The 24800-nt window shown below is 34.7% G+C and overlaps 2 protein-coding genes across 6 annotated transcripts in view; one reads left to right on the plus strand and one right to left on the minus strand.

Annotated features, from left to right (window-relative positions):
* Nucleotides 1-24800, plus strand: part of IMMP2L (inner mitochondrial membrane peptidase subunit 2) — a 469191-nt gene that overhangs the window by 185804 nt on the left and 258587 nt on the right. The gene's annotated exons all lie outside the window — the stretch shown is intronic.
* Nucleotides 12295-24800, minus strand: part of LRRN3 (leucine rich repeat neuronal 3) — a 36528-nt gene continuing 24022 nt past the window's right edge. The window contains exon 2 of the mRNA XM_009912599.2: nt 12295-15264. Coding sequence (XP_009910901.2) covers nt 12787-14913 — 2127 coding nt within the window. The 5' untranslated portion in view covers nt 14914-15264 and the 3' untranslated portion in view covers nt 12295-12786. The remainder of the gene's footprint in view (nt 15265-24800) is intronic.

Raw genomic sequence — 24800 nt, forward strand, 5'->3', positions numbered from 1 at the left:
ATTTTCTGAATATTTATGAGAGAGTTTCCACACTCTTGATTAAAGTAAGCCCCTTCTCACTGGAAAGTCATCTTATTATACATACAGTTTGGCATATTTAATGTAAGAGTTCTAGCAAGAAGAATTTAGATTATTTTATACACATCCAGTGTGATGGAATATTAATTTTGGGAAGGGAAAAGTAGAGTTCTGTGTCAGAATGATAAACAAAAGAAGAGATGCTGATAGTGGGAGAATGATGTTGCATGACATACAAAGACAGGGAACTTTCATGTGTAAGATAATTGAAGCAAAAAGGAATTTTCAAATGAAGGAGACAAAAGGAGGAGGAAGACAAGCTGAAGCCTAAGAAATCCTGTAGGAAGATAATTGATAGTTAGAGATGAATAGCAGGAGCAGGCTCTTGCAAACTTTTTAGGTCAGGAGGAGTAAGAATCTGTGGGAAACCTACCTTATTTGTGGTATCTTAAAATAAAGTCATTTAGAATATATTATTTGGCATATTACTTTTGTTTGTAATTAGATAATATCTGAACATATAGAACATTCCTGTGCTGGTACTTAAAATTCTAGACTATCCAATATTTCTTTGATGGATATTGAATTATTTAATCCTGAAACAGATGCTCTCCACAAAGTATTCTATTCTAAGCATTTTAAATAAATAGTAATGTTCTTTTCCTGTTTTGTCTTTATTAAAAATATATGTAATGTTTTCAATTAAATGAATGATGTACACTGCTTTTATACTGTCTTTAGTAGAGCCATGCATATGTAAATTTTTGAGTGCCACCAGTCAGACAGATAGGTTCATGGGGCCAGGCTTTTGATCATCCAGGGGCATGCTTTGTAAGGTCCAAAACACCTGAACAGGTCAGAGTCTAGTATCTGTTAAATCCAGTGGAAGTTACGCACCTAAATGCTTTTGCTGTATGAGGACATACTGGTAAGCACTAATCTACCTCTTGATGTGGTAGAGAAAAAACCCACAACTCTTTGACAATATATTTTTGTTTCTTTTATTCTAAACTTTTAGTTAACGGGTGTTCAGGGCAGCAGGGGGCTTTTCTCTTTGGTGTATGTGCTTTGGTGTAGTGTGTTTATTGGTATATGCTTATAAATTGCAATATGCTGTCAAAAGCCTGGACGAGTAATAAGATTCTTCTCTTTCTGTTTTCACTTTCTAATAATCCAGACATTACACAAGCTAGAAATAACTTAAAATTAGTCTAGCTGTAGTGGACGTCCTCCATTTTAATCAGCATTTCTAAGACCAAGGGAGAGAAAGTGAGCTTTAGTTAACATAACATCATTTAAGAAGAGTTGACTGCTGAAGTACGTAGGGGAACAGACTGCAGAGTTTTCAGGGTTGCAGTTTTCCTCTGGCTACACTTGAAATTTGCATTCAAATCCACAGAACAATTCAGCTTTTTTCTGTTCTTTTTTCATGTAATTGAAAATTGTAGAATGCAGGATACCCTGGAAATACATTTCATAGGAGACTGGGAAAAAGATGATGAGTTAATGGAGTAGAAAGTAGTTAAAAAGGAGGGCTGCATGCCCACGCTGGTGTGATTTTGTGTAAGAGCAAACAGTAGATTAATTCTAAATGAATGGAAGAAATGTGATGGGTGAGGGAGAGTTTGAAGTTCCTGGAAGGAAGAAAAGGAAGTAATTTTGAATGGGACTCTAACAGCCTGAAAGTCAACAGGGTGATTTGGACTTGATAATGTAAATATACATTTATAAGTGTTGTGACAGTGGACAGTGCTCCTCTAGACTTGTCAAACTGAGAGCCTGGAAGTCATGGGGGTTATACTTCATCCTAGCTTGAGTACTGAAATCCTCTTTTGTGGCTGTGGAAGAAATGGAATTGAGATAGTGGTGTGCATGTGTTATATAATTTAGGTATAGGTAGGCGAACTTGTGCAAGCAGGTATTTTAAGAGAAAGTATTGTTTCATATTTTGGAATACGTTGTGTGGCACATGAATATTCAATATAGCACTTAGTTTGCTAAAATGGCATGTACCTCTCATGAATACCTGCAGAACATTTATGAAATAACTTATATAAGACTTTAACACTTAAGATTGGTAAACACTTTTAATTTTTGTAAAGCACAAACCCATTAGTGAATTGGTAAAATGTATATGACTGCATTTTAGTGTGTCGAGTCAAAGTAATACAAGATGGATTTATATAACTTAATTTTTCTCAGAAGCTATCAATGTATTGCCATTTACACAATAGTCTGGCTAACTGGACAAAAATGCATTTTTTAAATAGCTATCTAAGTGATATATATTCACCTATTCCATTTTTTAGTAAATGTTTAGGTAAGATTAAATTAATCTAAGAGAGTAGAATTGATAGTAACAGTTTGATTTAATTTAATCCTTTTATTACCTGATATGTAAAGAAAGACATAGATGATTACCTGTCGTTTAATGATGGTAGTTGCTTTACTATAGTGAGACTAAGTTTAAATGGTTGGGTTTTATCTTGTGTCATTATTGGACACTTTGCACTTAATTTAAAAAGTGATAATTCTAACTCTATTTGTAGCCCTTTTATCTTCCATTTAAATGTTAGGATATATAGGAATAGATGATTTTCATCGTATGGTTCTGTGTCCTATAAAATCATTCCACCATTATGTAAAGCATTGTCTTTTAGCTGTCTTCAGTAGTCTTCAGACAGTAACGCAGTTTCTTTGGTGCCATGAAATATTCAGCTGTATGTTTTTAAGTTTAGCTGAAATTCATGCTAGAGACAGAAACAAAAAGACGTTATAAATGTTAACAGCACAAAGTACAATTTTATACAAGAAAAATAAGAATTTATGACAACGTTCTGCCCTCAAATGTTATTCCCAACAGCCATCTCAAGGAGTCTGACTTGTGCTCACATGCTAAATGACAAAACTGTAAACTCTTTGACCTGTAAACTGTAGTATATGAATGCTAAAATGCTTTCTATACAGAATCTAGGTCTGGACTGGAAGAAATGGTGTATAGATGAAGACTATCATCACTGCTTTTTCAAAATTAGAATTAGATATTTATCTTTGAGGTTTGTCTGTCTTTGACTACTGCAAACCCCATGATTATTCTACTTTTAAAAGGAGCATGATCCTTCTTCGCTGTTGAGGTTCTGAAGCACAGCTAATTAATTATCAGGAAAGCTTTGAGATTTGTTTTTGTGTTTCCTAATTATTCAGTTAGCTTGAAAAGCAGCATTAAATTTCTACTCGATTTTGTGTTGTCCATGCTGTTGCACACCTCAGTTTGGGCATGCCTTGCTCCTTTTTTTGTCTTGCAGAGAGAATCTTCCCATTTATTTGTCTATCCTTCAAGGTCTAGTGATCCAGATGGTGAAATTTTTAGGCTTAAAAAGGTGAACAAGGTAATTCTTTCGCTGTTGTGACGTCACTAGAAGCCATGTTTAGTGAGTGTAGTCCTTAGAAAAGAACATAAAGAGGTTCAGTTTTGCATCTCGAGTTCTTTCTTGCCTTCTGTCTTCTATTGCTAGAAGAGACTCTTATTGCCCTACTGGCCCTTGTTCTGGCACCTAGCTCTCAGGTCATCTTAAGTGCTGGAGAGTGAAATAAGTGCATGCCTCTGTAGGACTCTAATTCTTATTTTCATCTGTAGCAATAGTCTGAACTGAAGGGATCACCTATGGATACCTTGTTATTAACATGGGACTCTTCATGTTTGCTTCCTTACCTGTGTGAACCTGAGAGCTGTCTATCTGGCTAGCAACAATGTTGTCTGATCAAATCCACACTGTGCAAGTACTGACAGGCAGTCTCAGGGTGATATATTATGCCAAATGTCATGGAGGGATCCTATCCTTGCATTGGTCCTGGGAAGGAGTGTAGATCTGCACGACATATGGAGATAAGGAGTAAAGTTGGGTTGGACTGTCAAAAGGAATCAACCAGTATATTTCATGATGATGGCTTGGAAAGTAGTTTTGTCTCATGTGTGGACATTTTGAAGCAGAAAGCAGTATCTAGGACAGGAGCTATCGCCTTCCTTGACCCTTAATTTAGCACTGAGCTATGGAAGACTAACTCCTGTATGTACGGCTGTCCTCAGCACTTCAGTTTTCACTTGAGCTCTAACAAGGACATACAATGAGAACAGTCCTGTATTCAGAGTAGTGCTTATAACTCAATAATCTGTAGACTTTGGTAGTCTTTTTAATGGATAATTCTTGGAAGGAACAATATGATTATTCACCATGGCTGTTACATTCTTCTAAGGAGTTATTTCAGTATGGAAGTATTTTTCCATATACTTTCCTTGCTTTTCATTCTCTATTTTAGTAGAAAATTCCTACTACAGGAAATACTGGTTTGTGATTGAGGTGTTATGTGACTGTATACTTTGAATGGGTAGGAGAGAATCAGTGTATTCAACTTGTGAGGGAAATCCCAAATTTCCATGTCAGGGGGGTATATTTTGTAGAACTATGAATGTAAGTGGTCTTGGATCAAGAAGCTACAATTATTATGATATTTAATATCTTGTTCTTTTGGCCATTTATTCTAAATTGCTCTCCACACCTGAATACATACAGCATGTAGCTGTGTGATTCCCAAAAGCATTATGACTACTTGGAGCACAGCGTGAAATTGTCATCAGCACGAATAACGAACAATAGCTACGTAAGGGTAAGGCAGATGGAGTTGTTTTCCACTCTTCCAAACTGTAATGTTAAAAAGAACATCAGCTATTTTAGGATCAGAATAGGCCATCTGCCCAAATTGCCTGCCCTTTCAGCTTTATCTTACTCCCATGTTATTGTTATTATTTTCATCTGAATGTCATTACATTTTCATGCTTTGTTTCCTTGAAAGATACTTCTTCTCATTAGCTGATTAGTTTTACACCAGGGTTTTCTTTAAGAATTCCGGGTCTTTCTTTAATATTTATATTTTGCTCTTCAAATATTTTGCCTCCAAATATGATGTTTGCTTGATAATTTTTTTATTAAGTCAGACCACATCTGTCCTTACTGGCAGTGTTGGAAATGATGTGACAGTCTGGCAACAACAGTAGCAAGAAATAAGCAAAGGACCCACAGGGATCATGGAAGGGAGAGGAACAGAGTATTTGCATCAAGGCAAAGAGAAGGTCTTTGGGAAAAAACGTCTAAAAATAATTGAAGCCGAGGGACGAGAAAAAAATAAGCAAGTGAGAGAGATTTGTAAAAAGCATTTTTTAGCTGCCAGAGGAATTTAATTTCTAGTTTTCAGCTTTGTCTGAAGGGAGGAATGACTTAATAAAAGATTCAGTTTCTTTCAAGACTGTTGATTTATAGCCTTGAATGTCTTTGTGGTATGAGCATTATACTTGAATGTCTTTGTGGGATGAGCTTTAGAAAGAATTAAACATTTTCCAATGGAACTTTTTAAAATCTGAAATTATTGGTTCAGTGAATATCAAATGTTCTACAAGAATGTCAACATTTCATATCAGCATTTCATTTCAGGTTTTTTATTAATTCATGTTGTGTAAATACTTTTATTTGTTCTGTCACAGTAATTTGGCAAATGAAAATGGAAGGTTTTCTTCCTTAATGTCTAAAGAAATCATATAAAACCATTTTAATGTTCCAAGAACACTGGAACTTTCTCCCTCTCCCCCTCCCCCTTTTTTTCTAAACAGGAATGAGCTTCAATAACTGTAAAATAACATTTTTAGATAAAAATCAGTTCCTATCAAATAGCTAATTTTCTCTGGAATATAAGGGAATTTCTTTCTGTATGTGATTTGTTCTTTCATAGTTACATTCCTAAATATACACATCTAGAGTTCTTTTTTGATGCCCTGGGATACCAGAGATATACATACAGGGTTGACAAGACCTACAAGAGCTAGGAGGACATGTGTCCTTCGGCGCAACAACTGAAAGTCAGGATGGATGCACCCAAAAGCTTTCAAAATGAAACTGGATATTTGTGTCTCGTTACAGCTTTGTTTGTCATTAATCATCACAGTTTACAGGTTATTTAAATGGTTAGCCAAATAATAAATAGTATAACTATCTGTAAAGTGTATAGACTTTTCATAGGTTTTTATGAAAAAAGATATTGGTATTATTTTCTTGGCATTAATTAAATGAAAAAATCAATTTTTGTAGTTGTAATTCTTAGAAATAAAAATTACACAGTCATAGTTTTTGTTTCAGACATGTTTGGTAGCTTTGACAATTGTTCATAATTTCTTAAGCAGCTAAAGACAAAAGTGATTTGTCCATTATTTGAAGAAAATAGTCCAAATTTATGATCATTTGCAGTCTTTCTTTTACAGTTGGCTTCTTTGAAGGTCAGTACTTCATTTTTAAAATTGAAAATGGGAAGGCACTTCAATATAACTGCAGCTTTATATCTCTCTGAGAATATTGTAGTCAAGTAGGTAGATGTACACTACTTTTATTTAAAGTTTTTTCTTGAGTGTTCAAAATAACAAGTCTTTTAAACATGTTGTCCAATTAGCTTAACCTTATATCACTTTTTGAAAACCGTGGCTATAGAAGTGAAACACTACTTAATGCAACCAGAACAATAACATAAGCATAGTCAGTCACATATCATAGGGTCAGTTTTCATTATTCATTACTAGTTCTACTGTATGCTTATGCTATTTACAAATGATGCTTGTACATTTTGTCTCAGAATACTGAAGTGCAGCTAATCATGGACAGAATTTAATCTGATACATTATATTCCTTTCACACTGCCCTATAATACAAACATTGAAGAGGACTCAACTCCTGCACAATTTTTATTGAACCTGAAGTGAATAGCTCAGTTCTCAGTTTCAAAGCACAGTTCTCACTAGATAGGTTATGGTTGTGTATTTTAATATTCGAACCATGCAAATCTTGCCAAGTTTCAGTAATAACTCAAATTGAATTTATCCATATAAATCAGTAATTGCAATTCTCTTGTTTAACATCCAACTTCTAGAGTTGTCATATGGGTAAATGATGTTTGGTTGCTGGTTGTTTTTTTTTTTTAATCTTCACAGACTTGGGCATCTAGGTTGATTTTTGTTCTCAGTGTCTTGATTTTATGTTTACTGAATGTTTAGGCAATCTTTCTCTTGTGTTGATAATCCTTCACTTTTTCTGTTGTAGCTTAGCTTTTCCCCTGAGTATCTATTTAACCTTTTCCTGAGAAGATGGTTCCCATTATTTCCAATGGTATTAAACTGGAAGCTATTCAAATTACACATTTGGTATGTCAATGAACTGAACTACCAAAAAAATTGGTTTGGAAGGTCAACCAGTGTTCCAGAAAGATGCGTATTTTTTTTTCCCTACCTAGCAGTTTATTCCAGCGTCTTTCTACTGTTGCTCGTGGGACCCAAAGGTGCTCTAAAAAGACCACTTGTATCTGTCACTTCCCCAGCAATTTTATTCAAGATGTCTTTCTGTAAGTTATGTTGTGATGAAGTCTCGTGATCTTCAGTAGGGAACACCAGTAATTTTTTACTCTGGATATGTTTCTAGTCATCTTGTTTCTTACCTCTAAAAATCTGCATGCAATTGTTAATCTGTTTCCAAGCACATTTTCTCATCTTTAGCATGAGGTGAGTTGTTAGTTTTGGTTTGTCTCTAGTGGTTTGTGTTCAATGGCTATCATCTTCTCTATTCCATTTAACTATATCCTTCAAAATGTCTTCTGTAGTTTTCATACTGAACTTTTCATACTTACTGTATGCTTTCTGCTATGTAAAGTTTCTTGTCTTGTCAGTGCCACACCTCCACTCTGCTTTTACTCCATTCAATTCATTAATAAGAATTGTTTTTTTCCTTAAGTCTGACAGTGATACTTCTCATTTTTTTTCTCTCTAAACCTCAATTCTTCTGGTACTGTCTGGTATGTGAACTTGTTTCCTAGATTATATAGAAACCTTTTCCTGAAATGTCTCTTCTGTTTTCAGATAACAAAGAATATTTTATAAGATTATTGTTGGTCATTGTGTCTCTTCTATTACTGGCCAGCATAAGACTGAGGGAAGAATCTCCATTTCTTTTTTAAGTTATCTTGAGGTCACTGCTTAAGGTTACACAAGCAGAATGGATTTTATTAATGAATTTTGGAAATGAAAATTTCCTTTGAGGATGTAAATCAACGTTTATTCTGTGATCTTTCATCTAAGTTTTTTAGCTACTATTTGGAGTTATGATTTCACATCATTGTAGCTAAACCAGAAACTTAAACATACATATGTAAGTTAACATTTGTCTGTGTTTTCTGATGGAATATTGGAATTGATTTTTGTAAATGTTTCACCAAGAAATAAATGCTTAATCTTTTTATGAATAGAACCTACTTTTCAGTCTAGTAGCTCATAGAAAGAAGTAAGGTAACTGAATTAAAAAATTGAATTAAAAAGTCTTTTCAGTCTTACATTTTGAGTATTGCCTAGCCAGACATTTCAAACATTCATGTTTGCCTTCTCTCTTTCATTAGTAGCATGTTTCGAGCATTAGAACGAGGTTTGCTGTCAAATGCCAAGATAAAGTTAATCTATTTCTGAGATACTACTTTCTGGCTTGAATAATCAGTGAGTACTGCTTTTAATGCATTGGATTCCTGAGAGAAAACTATTAAATAAATGGAAACACAGGTGTGTAGCAATGCTTTTCTCTGTTTCTGAGGAAATTAAATATAGTTCATTGTCAGTTCCTATCTCCATTAAAGACAGTAAACATCCCAATTAATAAAAGACAGAAAAATTTCAGCCCTGTGCCTTGTGTGGAAAAACCAACCTTCCTGTAAATGAAGAGATTATTAATAAGTTTACTATACCACTATTAGGAAGTTCTTCCTATACTTTTTTAACAGATTCTACTTTGCTGAAATAATTTTAGATTTTTTTGGCATATGCCTGTGAAGTGATGTAAGTTAAATATACACTAAGCTATTAAAGCTAAAAGGTGGTTTTGTTACTTCCTAAGGACCCTCAGGTTTATAGAGTAGTATATCTGTGGAAGGAGCAGCTATCCATTTTTACACACAGCTACACAAGAATCCCACTGCTCACCTGTAGCATCTGTGGGGATTTTAACATGAAGAACATCTTTGGTCATGGAGAAATAATGAATCTTTTTAGAGATTTGTTAGGCTAATGTCATGGAGATGTTTCTGTGTAGATGTTAAAGGTATTATGTTTATATGGATAGTAGGTGGTTCACAGTACTGCCATTGAAAGCATTGCTGTGTGTTCTACAAGGTACTACTTTTGTATAGTAGATAAAATAATGGAATACAGATATACTGAAATAAAGGTCTGCAGACAGGCTAACATGTTGCTAATAGAACAAGTACTTCACACACACACACACAAGTGTATATAATAAAAGGATCAAACAACCATTCATTAATCAATAAACATGTTAAAATCTAATTTAAGTGGGTTTAAACAGCCTCACCTGCAACATGCTTTTTGCCTTTAACATGTTCTTACAGTAAATAGAATTTGATCAAAAAATATTGCTAAACTTATGTTTCTGTTAGAAACATGTAAAATTTAAAGGTATTTAAAATCTTAGTAGAATACTGAAGAATTGTAATGCTGTTGACATATAAGTTCATGAATAAATAGATGTTGATGTTAACTTGAATGTGCTAGTAAGTTTGTCTTTTTGAAGTTCTAATCTAAATCTGCAAGCATTTCTTTCTGCAGATCCTTTGGTAAGAGTGAGAACTCTTTGAAGGGATATTCCTGTTCTCATTTTTGCAGTTGTATTCCTTCTTTGTACCCCATCAATTAAGCAACCCTACCAAATCACAGATGTTTTATTCTGTGAGTCATTAAAAATTCTGTGATCTCGTAACCTGTTGTAGAGACACTGTTGACCCTCTTCTTACGGACATTTTCCTGGTACTTCTTAAAGTTTCACTTTGGAGTGATAGCAGTGAAGGCATATTTGCACAAATAAAGGCTATTACTCAATGATGGTTAGTTACAAAAGATGCATCTTGTTGGTATGCTGAAAACAAAAGCTCAGCATATTCTTTCAGAGATACTTTCAAAGAATGGAAGGTGTAAAGTTGTAAAATGGCTTAATCAAGGGCATGTGTGAGGAGGATGGCAAAGCTACTTTAAGAAAATGCAGTTGTATTTCTCTTTTTGGGATTATAGAGGAAATCATTTACATCTTAACAATTAGAAACAGGATAATCCATTACTTCTTAAAATGTAAGGTATGTTTTCATTTGATAATCAGTGTAAAGTGTAGAATGGTTCAACTATTTGTGAGATATATCTAGTTACAATTCAGCTCTCAAAAGTTTAGTATGAGAATTATTCTATATAAAAATACATTTTATCTGTCAACAAAAACTTGTAATGAGATACTTAAATAAAGCAAGTAAAGCCTGTACTTATTCTGTGAGGGGAAAAAGTCTTCTTATGAGTGCTCCCCATTAGATTTGTATTCTTGTGCCGTTTTATAACATTGTGCAGAGATGTTTTTTGCCTGAAAAAAATTAGATTCTCGTTTCCAAGCTCTAAGGCTTGTCAGTTCTAAATGTAGCTTGATTCCAAAGGCAGACATCCAAGATAAAGCTGCAGGTTCTTGCTGACGAGCCCTGTACGTGCTCGGCGAAGGATCGCCGTTCCTGGGGCCCCGGGAGCTGTCCGCGGTGCTGGCACAGCTCTCACGCCATCGCAGCATTCCTCTGCCCAATGTCAACGGGCCTTTATGGGCGATAGCGATTCATCAGGTTTGTAAACTTCCTTCTCCCGTGAAACTTACCGGCTCTATGAATATCCTACGTTTCGGTAGTTTAAAATTAGGATCAGGTTCTTCTTTCTGCCTTTAGCAACTTTGAAAATTACCTCTGCCTAATTTAAAAATCCTGGGATTTAACTGGAAAAAAGGACATCTTTAACATGAAAGCAAGTTGTTCATTAGTACTAGGTAAAATGAAGTTATTTTTCCATGTTATAAGTGGCCAATAATATTTCAAAAGTATGCAGCAAACTATAAATAAGTGGAAAGGTTCAATGTCTAAATACAAGAACTCTTCTGTTAATGTCTAAATGCAAGGAGTAACTCTTCTTTTTTTACCTACAAAAATTCTGTCAGCGATTCCACAGAAATGTTTACTTCAACCAAGTCTAGAAAGATAACACGTGTATTATTATAGAGTTAAAAAAATGTTAAAGTCTACTAAAGACTTACAAGAAATGTTTGTTACTCCTGTTTTTACTTTGTAATTCAAGGTACTTATGCATTCTGTAAATATTTACTTATTAAGCACAATATTCAGTGATGATAATTTTTTTCTTCATTGTTCCTATTTTTTTTCAGATATGTGAACCAAAATAACGTAAAAATTGTACTGTTGCTTTCTTTGTCAGGAGGTACCACATCTTTATATCAGGTGTCTTACTAGTCAGATGTCTTTTCTCTGCTGGGCTTAGGAGTAGTCATTTTTTCCATCCCAACAGAATTTGGTTTAGTTTGTAATCAACATTCTGATCAGCAGCTTCTTGTCCACATTTGCTGCTTATGGGCCCAGTCCTACTCCTGTGAGAAATTGAGTTTCAATATGAGTAGTCAGGTATTCATTGTTCTCTTTTTGTTTTGTTTCATTTCATTTCTACTAATAATGTTTCTGTCAGTCATTTATTGCTTGTTGCATTGTGAAAACTGAGGAGGTTTATAAACTAGCCAGTTATTATTGCTGAACAGAAGTGTGCAGGTCGAGAAAGAAAACCTTAATGTCATTTAAACTGTTCAAGCTATCTGAGTTCCCTGTATGGCAAGCCTAAAGTTTAGACACTAATAATAACTGAATTACCCTTTTGACTGAAGACAAAATATTGGATTTACATTATCTGAGTCTGAACATTGCATTTAGTTTTTAGGCTTCTGGGAAAATACCAAAGCAGCTCAAAACTTGCAGATATTAGTAGCTAACAGTCTATTCCTCTATCAGTCTTATGTCTCCTTCCCGCCCTCCTTCTCTCTTCTTCCTCCCACAATAAGCAATGTGTAAAATATGGTTGTTATTATTATGAGTAAGTACTTTATAAAAATATTCATTGTGTGGTTTATTGCAGTTATACAGCCTAAAACCAGCAAAAATATCCTATGTGCTCAAATTGGCATTTTAACAGGAGAATGTGTAAGGAGATATTTTATCAGACTTTAGTATGAGTTTGTTTATTGTCAGACAAGAGCTCCCAGAATGTTTGGGGGTTTGTTTTGTTTTGTTGTTTTGGTTTTTTTTTAGAAACAAACAAGCCAAAAACTCTTTTGATTTTAATCAAAAATGTATTTTCCTCATAAAAAAAATTCACATACTCACTGTGTCTACTCTACAGAATTTGTCCATTTCATTACACCATGTGTCAATCCTAGTATATCTGTTCACTGCAAAAACTCGTGGCTAGTGTGTGTAATACAGCACAGGAGGAGGTATTGCTCAGTTCCACTACTTTTATATAATAATTAAAAAAAAATACAGAAAATGTTCTTGGCTACTTGCACTGTATTCCAGACTTAAAAGTCCCATGAAAGTTCTAGAAAATGAAGTTAATTGTATTTGGTTGGTAGAATACCTTTAGAAGCCAGTTAGTTAAAATTCTTCTCTTATGCTGAGTCAGTATATATTCCCATTTGTCGGCAGCAGCAAAGTCCAGGCATCTAGTTCCTAAAAGAAATACTTTTTCTTGTTGCCTTTTTATTTAGCACAAATGCAGTCATGTGCTTTTTATTTCAGAAATTAAGTGATATAATGACATATTTATGACATATTGGTTGGCACACCTATAACAGTTGCTTTTACTTCCATTGCTGTGCTTTTTTCTTTGCCCATGTCCCAAAGACTGATTAGAGGAGGATAAAGCTCATTGAGTGAAAAGGATTGTTTCTTCAGGTAATTCTTTAGATAGCTGTGTCCAACGTCATAGTTCATCTCTCGTGAGAGGCAGCTGTAGAGATATATCACAGAGATGATTCCCAAAAGCGCACCAAGGCAGGCAAGGAATCCTATTATGTTGGTTTTTTCATAGCCTTTCACTGCCAAGTCCAGTCCTTTTGTGGTTACATTGACACATTGTTTCTTATTCTGGGAATAGGTAGTGGGAATATCTATACAAATTTTGTATTCGGTTGATGGATTTAGATGTGTAAGATTATATACCTTTATATCAGATGGTATTCGAGCGCTCTGTGCAGCCTGAGAGTTTTCAGCTTTCAGAAAGGCTGTCCATCTAACACTGGACTTCAGAATTTTAGAACTTGCTTTCCATGAAACCAAAACAGAATTAGATTTTATATCTTTTATTTTAATATTCAAAGATCCATTGCTGTCCTGAGGGAAAGAGCCGTCCACTTTAATCATGACTGACTTTAGGTCTGCCCCAACTAAATTCGTTGCTATACATGTATATAAGCCACTTTCTTTTTGTGTTACATCACTTATGTCTAATGTTCCTTCAGAATGAATGTAGTATTTATTAGAAATAGTATTAGGCAAAAGTTTGTGCCCTGATGGTGTTATCCAGTAGATTTCAGGTTCTGGTTCTGCCGTTGCTCTGCAGTGTAAGGAAATATGGCTGCCAGTTTTTAAGTCCAGAGTAGATGGAAAACTTTCCGGAGCTATCAGGGGGAGACAGATTTCCATCATTTCCCGGAAGTGTATCTGTCGCACATTCTGGCCTTGGAACTCAGGAGGGTCTACACAAAACAGAGACTCCGGCTCCATGAAGCGAATGTTTGTTTTATTCATGTTAATCCAGCGGATGACACAATCACATCTAATGGGATTGCTGTGTATACTAACTTCTTTGAGGTTAGGCAAGGATTCTATGGTACTGCGGTACAGGGCGCTCAGCGCATTGCTGTTGAGCATGAGCGATTCCAGCTTGGGAAGTCTGTAGAATGCGTTTGGATGAATGTATGATAATCTGGGGTTATTGGTAGCTTCTATTTTTCTTAAATCTGGTAAATTATCAACAGCAAGACTATCTATAGAAATCAGTTCAGGCATGTTATTAATTCCTAACTCTTTTAGGTGCAGCATATTGCTAAAATCTCCTCGTCGTATTCTGTTAATGGGATTCTTATTTAGATCCAGAAATTTAAGATTTGCAGCCTTTTGGAGAGCAATGTGGGGCACTCTTACAAATCTGTTGTCATAAAAGGAGATGCTTTCTAAATTGTCAAGCCCAACCAAAGCATTATCTGGTATTTCAGTGAGATTTATGCCTGCTAAAACTAGGCTGCGCAGATTGATAAGAGGCTTAAAGTTCATGTCTTCAATTCTGATTATTGGGTTTTCTCCAATCATGAGAATTTCAAGATTAGGAGTAGCTTCAAACCACTTCCTGTTGATCATTTGCAGACCATTTGAATTAAGATGAAGTCTGAGAAGATTACTGAGGCCTATGAAAGCTCCTGGTGCAATCACAGAAAGCAGATTATGATTAATATAAAGCTCCTGTAAATTGTAGAGTCCAGAGAGACATTCTTCAGGGAGTTCAGTAAGTTTGTTTTCTTCAAGGTATACTGAAAGCAACTGTGGTATCTTTCTAAGATTAATACTGGTCACTGACGATAAATTGTTCTGAGATAAATCTAGACCAGTTAAATTTACTGGGAAGTCTACTGAATGTTCAATTTTTGCAATATTATTAGTCTGTAGAAGTAGAACTTGTGTGTCGGCAGGCAGTCTGGCTGGAAAATTTAAAAGGCCTAAATCATTACAGTCCACTGTTGGAGCCTCCATATACACAGACCTGGGTGTGAACCATGGTCTGATCTCACATATACATGACTCTGGGCAGTCTGCTTTTTTTTCTACAGCTTGTACTAGTGCAGTGATAACTAGGCCAAGTAGAAAATTAATTTTGAGTTGCATGTCCTTCATCTTAGCTCAAATGTTCAGAAAAGTAACAGACCCTTTAGTATTCCACAATTATGGTTTTGGAATTCAGTATGACCCGGTCAATTGATAAAACACACACTTGCATTTGTCAAATGATGATCGCGAAGGACTTTCTTCCTGAGGATAAGTGATAAATTTGTAACCAACTTGTCCAGTAGTAAGAGGCATTTTGTGGAAATGAAGGTCACTCTGTCCTTGATGACATAAAATTGATAAGCTTTGTGAAGATGAAGTATGTATAGATGGTCATAGGAGATTAAGCAATTCATTTATTTAGTAGTATTAACTTCAAATCCCATGATTGATTAGTGTTTGCAGGAATGACAGGATGACCTAAAATATAAGAAGAGGAAATAATTAGTATAAGAAACTATAAAGTTATAAATTAATTTAGCCATCTTTTGCTCTCTAATGTTAATTATTGCAAGTAAGAAAAGAAAATGACTGTGGTGCCTAGAGTATTGTAGTGGTATCCAGATAGCATAAATGAAGTTAATATAGTAATATATCTTCCGACTTGTAGCTTGTCATACATCCAGTGGAGCATTGCTCTACAGAAAGATGAAGATCCACAAAGTATTAAGCAAAATATATCAGTGAGATTTTTCTACATATTTTATGCTCCTTTAAAATATTTTTTTTCTCTCAGTTATCACTAGAAGCAGACTGAGTTCTCTTGGCTTTGAAAATGTAAACACTGAGCAAAATCCTACAGAGCATGAATATTTAACTTTTGAACATGAAGTTTATAAATAAAAAGAACATAATTTATGTGTAATCAAAGGAAAACGGAACGGTTGGATTAATACACATTCCTAATGATGACATTCTTAGGCAAGCCTGTGAGATATTTATACAGAAATATACAAAATTGATAATTCGCAGGTTTTATCATTTTCTAGTTCTTTTTGTAGCTGCTGTTGAGGAAGAAAACTTGTTTTTTTCTTTAAAGCGATAATTAGAAAGAAATATGTACCTCATAATAAATAGCTTGTCATCTTGGCAAATTCAGCCTAATTACTGGCTTGCTTGTTTTGGCTTCAATAACTTCAATTGCAAGCAATAATAATAACAACAGAAAAGTGTCCTTAGAGTGATAAGAAGGAAAAAAAAAATCTATACTAGCAATTAGTTCTTTGGTCTGTAGCTCTGCAAGAGTCTGAATTTTGCTATGAAGCAGCAGGTTGTCTTCATGTCCCAAATTATACTAAAGGCTGAAACCTTAGCATCTTGAAGCATCTACTGCGTCCTCTCCAGATTTTTTGTGTGTACTTGCTTTTTGTGGAGAAAAAAAAAATAATCCTACTTTGACTGTACATTGTGTTCCAAGCCATATAATTCAAAAGCTTCTGTGTTTTCGTGTGTGAAGTAGTACACATTAACTGCTGCATTTACTTCAGAATGGAGACTTCACACTAACTTTAACCAGACTTTGTCTCAGAAGACTGTCATATGGTACACATTTATGCCCTTTCTCCCCTTGCCTCTAGTGTTAAAATTCACGGTGACATTGTTTACAAACTGTAAGATAAGATCAATGCTTCATTGACATTGATAAATAACTTTTGAGGTGTTGCTGGTATAGATAGACAGAATTGCAAAAGTCAAGCATCAAGCATTTGGATTTTAGGTTTCCTTTCCAGGCCCAGGAGGACTGGACATATTGACCACATAGACATTCTGTATCAGCTCAGAGGAAAGGTGTTGGACCATGTTGAGTGACATGAGCTTTGGGCCTATATGAAATCCATTTGACAAGTCTTTGAGGCTACTGTTTGTGTTATATACGTTTAAGGGCATTTAATATTTTATTTTAACATGTAAGTGTATTAATGAAGTGAACAGACAATGTGTGAGATAAACATACAGAAAACATTCTGCTGTTTTGAGGATTAATAATATGTTTTTATGCAAATGGCCCCAGTTTATACTGAAATGCAAAGACATACTGACTGAAATCATAAAAATGTAATCTGTTCCTTTGTCTGAGAATTGAGATGAACTTGAGGCTTGCAGAAAAATAAAGGTTTGCATTGGATAGTTAATGCCTATAGCTCTTGATTTTGCCACCAGGAGGCAAGGTGGTACACCTATATGGAGTACTGTCCTATTTATTAAAGATCTCGGTAGAAATCATTCTGTGCCAAATGCACAGATGTAATTTACTATGTAGGGAGAAAAAAGGATGGCTACGGGGGGGAATTTTTTGCGTTCTATTCTTGATGCATTCAAAAGCATGTCCCACTGACTTCTGGAATTTTATTTGGATTGTATATTAAAAATGAATGTTAGTGTGGCAAATACAAAATGTAAGCTTCTAATAATTGAAAGGCCATTGGAAATCTTACCTGAATAGTAAACTAATTGAGATTCAACAGACTGCTACTGCAGATAGCTGATCTCAGCATTTTGATCCCACTAAGATGCTTGGGGACTTCTGCTCAGTAGAGGTACTGGGAACGTATTCTGGGGAAGCATAACTACATAGCTGACCTGCTTTTCTTCTCCTCCCTGGACATTTGCTGTTGGCCACTGTGAAAGATAGGATGTGGACCAAGATGGACTTTTCATGTGTGTCCCAGGTACCTGAAAGGCTCTACCAGTTAAAGCATGTAAACTACTACATTTTCTTGTACATAAAGCCAACATCCTCCTGGATTCGAGTTTATACTCCTCTTGAGTTTATGCATCAGCTTCTGCGGGATTCTCAAGCCAAAAACAAGGGCACCAGTGGACATTTTCATGTCATATATATTAGAGTGGGCTTTCTGCAAAAGGCAGCAAAAAACAAGAGGTGAGAGATCCAGGTTGAAATTCTTCTTTATGATTTAATCTGTTGTCTTTTTCTGGTGAATGCTCTAGCTAATAAGCCACCAGCTCAGGCTCATATGGTGTTCTAGCATAAATCTTTCTCATTTTTCCAGTTAAAATGCTTCTGCCTTGTGTAAAATATTCACTGGGGTTGAGTGCCTTTAACAACAGATTGTAGAATAACTTTCACACTCTCTCCCAGCCTGCAGAGTCATCATTCCAAAATACATTGTTTCACTGCATAAAGATTTTTGGTTTAGATAATGGCATATCTCTGTACTGTTTTACATGAAAATTATTTGGTATTAACTGTCATTCAAGGTGTGGAATAAAAGAATGTTTCTGGAGTAGTATGGACATCCATGGTGGCTTATGAGATCATAGAATATCTCAAGTTGAAAGGAACCCATAAGGATCATTGAGTCCAAGTCCCTGCTCCTCGTAGGACAACCTAAAACTAAATCATATGACTGTAGTACACACACTATGACATAGTACACAAAAAAGTTGAAGTAGTGAAATGCACAGCAAAAATTGTATAGAATCATTTGAGTGGCAAAACATTTTTATTGGTCTTTTTGTTTATAATAGTATTATTGTGCACCTCTGAGATACAGTGTTGACAAAGGAGGTAAGAAAATGTGGATTGCTGATGTTAAATTTTCTGGTCCCACTTGAAGAGATCAAAACTCAGATTCAAGTTATGCAGTATGACTTTGCTTATGCCAACTGGTTGTATTGATTATGTGTGTGTGTCTGTGTTTATGTAATTAATTTCTAACCTTGAGATGCGTACAAACCGTTTTGAACTGAGAAGTGAGCTGCAGTTTGCTGTAACAAAATAAACCTCAAGTAAATTGATAACTTGCACTCAACACTCTAAACTGTAATTGAAGTTCAATTTCCTTGAAGAATGTAGCATCACAAAGATAAATATTTGTATTGGAAAATAAGCATTGAACTTCGTGATACTTTGAATTTTGGGAATGCATTGATTTCCTTTCTTCATTAATGTACTGATAATAGAAAATATATACACTAAATAAAGATTAAATTTAAATAATCTTACTAACAGTGATTTTCAGAATTTTTATTAATGGGTTCCAGTGCTTTAAAGCTAAGTGCTTTGTACCATCTGGAGTTTTATGTGAAAGTTTTGCATTTCACATGTCCGGTTTTAAAGGTACAAATAAGAAGGACAAAGAGAACCTGAAGGTTATTTGTCCTGTTCCTTTTATACTATTTAAAGTATCTGAGATTTACTTACACAGGTTTCTGTGCAAAAGTAGGTATTTTCTTTAAAAAAAAAGTTATTTCAAATAATGCAATTATGTCATCATTATCTGTTAAGCAAAAATACTATTGTTACTGTAGCTCTTTTGTTAGAGGGTTTTGGTGACCTCTCAAGATTTTTGATGTGATGCAAGCGATTCTTAAAACTTGGACCTACTATGGTGCCCAGTAGAAAAGCTTGTAGAGATGAGGCTCAGCAGCAACTTAGCACCAGTAAGCCGAGCTGTGGGATAAGTGTTTTCGCACAAGCAGCAGCAGGAGCTGTGCATCATAGTTTCAGAGTCTTTGATGTAATTCTTTCCCCAGCTGGATTTATAAATCTTTGTGTGCACTCTGATTGTGCATGTATTTCCTGATACAGATAAAATGGTATGGTTTGCTTCCTAATGTCTGCAATTAAGAAGTCTAAATAGAGTCTGCCTCTAAAAAGTTAGTATTGCTTATTAGTAATGATATTCAGTATTTTTTTTTTCCTGTACTAGAACTTCTGTCCTAAAACTGTTTAAATCTTTGTGGACAGATTATTTCTTCTGGAAGTCCATCTCTGTTGCAATCCATACTTACTGTCTTACTAAATATGGTGTGCCTCTTGCTTTTAAGGTATTACCTCTTGCTCTTCGAAAAATGCACCCTGATGTGTGTGACTTTTTGCAGCCTAATAATCTCTTGTGTAGACAATGATTGGTACGTCTTAATTAGGTTTCTTTCATTTACTGCTGTTGACAGCTGGAGCCTTGGTTTACAAGAGGGTATCACCATTATCTGAGCTGGAAAAGACATTCAGTGAATGAATAAACTGAGCAACGTTTCTCATCACTGAAGCAACAGACAGCTAAGAACCAAGTCAGAGTGGGCAGAAAGGGAAAGAAACACGTCAGGTTTTGGCAATCTTTCTTTTCCACTTCAGCAGTTAGAGAGACAGTGATAAAAACTAAAAATGCAGCAGCTACACTGCAATGTGCCCTGCTGGCAATAAGGCAAACAGTTCACTTCACAAGGACCAATTTAGAGGTGGAAAGCATTTTGAAAACACAGCTGTTCATACAAAGCTACCTTTCAAACACATCAACTGAAAGAGCCACTTCTCAATTCTTGTCATTATAACCACTTTGAGCAGTTCTATGGACAGAAATCTGGAAATGTCACTAACCAAAAACTGGGCATGAGACATTTCATACCTCACTTGATTGTAGTTACACCACTTGGGGGCTGGGGGGAGGGGGTGTTAAGTGTTAGTTATGGAAATATACATACTTAAGTTTGAACATTTAGTATCTTTCTGATAATTTTGTAAGGCAATTTCTCCTTGTTCTATGATCAAAATAAATAAAAAAATGTTTCTTTGGGGAATTTTTTATTACAGAACGATTGATAAAAAGATGCAAAAACTTATTTATTTGACATATTTCAAGAATCGGCACAAAAATCTGGGGTTTTTTTCCCCCTCTATAAAAATGTAAGTGGGCTGTTTTTGTTGAAATATGTACCAGAAGTTTGTGACTGAGGCAAGAATACAAGTTTAGGCTAAAGCACAAAAAGATAATATAATAGATTTTCATAACAGAATCAGTCCTGAAATAAAACATTTCTAGAAGTAAGCTCTACTAGCTGGTCCGATACAGTTGCTGGAAACTATATAGGCTTTGTAAAAATGGAAAGAATTTCTGCTAGCGTAGGTAGTCTTGCTTTCATTCCACTCTCTGGAGCAAAGAGTTTTATGCAGAATCCTGTTTCTCTTTCCAAATACAAATTAACAGTTCACTGTAATATACTCTTAATGTTTAATATTCTCACATATAGTTAACATGTAGTCTCACATTAAAACATGAATGAGGATTTTTGGAAATTAGTGTGTTTCTGACAATCTCAGTTCTGAGGTGTTCAACTTGGGCAGCTGACAGTATCAGATGACAGTTGGATTTTTGGAATTTTAGGTTGAAAACCTTGAAAGTGAGTATCTGAAATATCTGGACATGTTTGAAAAATTTGACTAGGGCTTCCTGTTGGGATACTGACTAATTTTGGAAATCTTCTGTACTTTTTTCCTAATGATTGATTCTTAGAACTTCAGGCTGGCCCTGAATAGCATTAAGTGCAAGATGTAAAGGGAATGGCAAAGCTACTTGTATTTAACGCTAGAAACAATTTGCAGTGTCTGAATAATTATTTCAGCATATGTGTTTATATTTATTTGGTGAACTTCTTACACCTCCTTTTCAGTTTTTTTCCTTACTTGGAATAAATTTGCCAGAGGGAAAGCCACAAGCTTGAAATGTTTAATATGACTGTAAAACCGGACAAATTCTCACAACTTAGACCATTACAAGATAAGAATCACAAGGTTTTATACATCATCAAAAATTCTTTATATCCATGGACATCAGGTGCTTTGAGGTTACTTTAATCTACAAATAAAGATAGACAGAGAAACATTATGATCAGCTAGATTGACATGAGATTTACCCTTCCTCTTTCACTAATTGAGTCTGGTCTACTGTCCTTGTGCTCTTGTTTACTGTATCTTAATGCAATTTGACAGATATCGGATAAATTATCACCACGTACAATTCATTAAGAACTTCCTGTAGTTCTATTTCTTGTATCAATCAAAAATTGCCTTACAACATTTTGGAAAACATTGCAATATAATAAATTTTAAAGCTTTGAAAATACAGTATTTAAAATAGATGTGATGAGAACAAAAAGCCGAAAGAATATGGTAGGTCATAATTTATTGCATACGCTATTTTAGAATAACTTTTCAATGGACTTAAATGAGCATTTAGTAAAACCTTCTTTTTAAAATGGGAGGATGGAAAAGATACAGCACTTGTTTCCTAACCTATTTTAAACTGGATTACCATAACTGACCATGGAATGGCAGATAACTATGGGACCACCTGCATGTGAAGGTGTTTGTCAGTCATAATCACAACGCTCAATAGAAATAGTATATCATTTTGTTACTATTAATTTGGTGGCAGCAGCAGCATTTTGCATTGGAGCCGTAGTGGTGGATAAGGACCACGCCATCTTGTGTGCTAACTTGCTGCAAAACAAAACCGTCAGCTTTACTCTATGGAGCTTAACATTTAAACAGGAGGGACAACTGATGATTCAGACAGGGCAAGAAAAAAAAAGAAGGCACTATGACAATCTCTGAATACCCTCGGGTTTATTCTTTTCCTCTAACTGTAGTCTAGTAGTTTACAATTATGATCCTGGATTGCTTTTCCAAGCTTTGATTTTAGATTTTCTGTCTGCAGGTCTCTCTCTTACGTGCTTTTAACTTTTAATCGCACACTGCCTAGCCATTGAATGCATCTGACCTTTTCACAAATGTCGTAGCAAAAGAAGACAAAAAGTTTTTTTGATGATACTTGATAAAGGAATTAATCATTTTGGTAATTAGTGACCTCTTTTTTTTAATTTCTTCTCCTAATATGAAGTGCATAAAATAATTGTTAGGTGTTCTTTTTGAGTGAGCGGAGCTGTTAGAAAATTATTTTTACGTTACAAGAGGATGAAATTCAATGGAAGTTGCACATTTCTTTACCATTTATGTTCTAATCTGTCATTTGTGTTCTAATTTCTAACATGGCATTCCAAATACTCTTGCAATGCTTTTAATGTGTGGCAGTTAGACTACATCTAATAATTTTATACATTTGAATTAATTATAAAGGAAACTTTGAAAAGAATTTCTTTCTTTATTTCTTTTTCTTAGATCAGATATTGAATTTATAATGCTGATGTTTTTATCTAAAAGTTTAACTTATTGCTACTATTACTTCTTTTGATTTTTCTTAAATAATAACTGCACATACATATTTTCTAGTTGTGAGAGAAAATGGCAAGGATTAATTGTTAAAAATAACTTTTCAAAGTACTTAGATCTTTGGTATCCTTGTTATAGTTCTTAGCCATAGAAAGGTTTCACTGTGTGAGTGAGTGACTTATTTATCATTGCCATTATCCAGCAATTATGTCAAAACAAATATTGCTGGAACTTGGGAAAGTAATGTGTTAGCTTAATTTAGATTTATTCGTACATGTTCAACTTCTTTTTGACAGTTGTCATGTTAGTAGTGGAGAAGCCCATATTGGCAGTTACCTAGGCACATAGTTGGCAAGAGAGCAGTCACGTTCTGGATGTGGGTGCATGTACCCAGTTACCAGATGCTTCAAGCAGATGGCCAGAACTAAAGATGAGTGAGACCAGTTTTGGCTTGATTTTCTAGAAAGCTACCATACCAGTTCTGGGGGTCTATAGCAGATTTGACTAGTAAAAAAGCCTAGCCAAAACCCAGCAGAGCTATTGGCAAAATCTGCATTTTGTGATTTTTTTTGTTGTTGTTTCTTTGTGGCTCTTAAAATGTAAATATTAAACATGCCTAAAACATAGAACTAGGTGTGTTCAGGTAGTTGTAATACAGAGAAAGACAGTGGCCGTACTTAGCACAGCCTTGGGAATTTATTAATTTATCTTTTTTGATTTATCATGGGAAAAAGGTCAGTGTCATAAAATTAGCATAATAATAAACATGATAATTTTAAGAGTTACAATTTCTATTCTGTAATTTTTCAATAACCAAGATTTAGGCTTGAAAGACCTAAATTAATTTAGATTGTCAGTCTTTAATGGCAGACTTCTAATGTTTAGTGAATTCACCTTTTAGTTTTTGATATATTTATGATTTGTTTTGGGAAATGGTTACATCAAGGTAGGTGCCCTTATAATAATTAAAAAAAATAAAATTATCATTTCCAGCATGCACTGTTTTGATTATCGACTATAATAATCTAAAGATATAAAAGGGCTTAATGAGTGCAGTGATATCAGGAACATCCTGCTACAGTCCCAGCCAGTACTTGATGTATACTTATAACATATTACATGGAATGTAGTTTGAGATCCATGAAGGGAAAAAACTTGTTGCTTGTCACTATAGTAAGCAGAAAATCCTTACCAAAAAAAAAAAAAAAAAAATTTTTGAGGTGCCCGTAGTGGATGAGATAATATTTTCTGTGTCATGATTTTTCCTACCAAAATGGGCTGAATTGCTTTAACTTTATAATTGTGAATATATTGAGTGATTACTTTCATTCTGAGCCACCTGTGGAACCAGGTTCACAGTGTATTGTTCAACAGAAATGGATAATTTTTTTTTTAATCTTGCTCAAGGCAGTGTAGAGAAATGGATTGATGAAAAAAGAATTTCAGGATGCAAAAACTGACAATGCATAAAACAGATTATTGTAAAGATCTGGAAATGAAAGTTCTGTTTTCTGCTGTGTTTTATATCAGGTGGAGTGATTTATGCATGCCCATAAATTACCAGCTCATAGAGATCCTGTGATTTCTGATTGCAGAAAGTATTTTGTTTTGTATTTAGTTTTAATTACAGTTTTTGCTCAGCTGAGCATCTCATTAATAATACTTGTTAAGGCTTTTTTTTAATGTGATTTTTCAAAACTACTGTTATTTTTAGACCTGAAATTATTGCTTCTTGTGCTTTTATGACCCATTCGTCAGCTCTAATCCACACTATGGGATTATCATGGTTCATTTCTTATTTCCGCAGAAGTGAATACATTAAAATGTTGATCTTGTTTTCTTTTTATGATTTGCTTTTTAAAAGAAGACCAAAAGAAAGAGCATAAATACAAGATAAAGAAATAGCAACACTTAAGTACAGTATCCCTTTTACTGCGTGTGGCACTACAGCTAAATAATCTTATGGTTCCTGGAACAGTAACTGAAT

This window comes from Haliaeetus albicilla, chromosome 14 (assembly GCF_947461875.1).
Source record: "Haliaeetus albicilla chromosome 14, bHalAlb1.1, whole genome shotgun sequence".
NCBI classification, from domain to species: Eukaryota; Metazoa; Chordata; class Aves; order Accipitriformes; family Accipitridae; genus Haliaeetus; species Haliaeetus albicilla.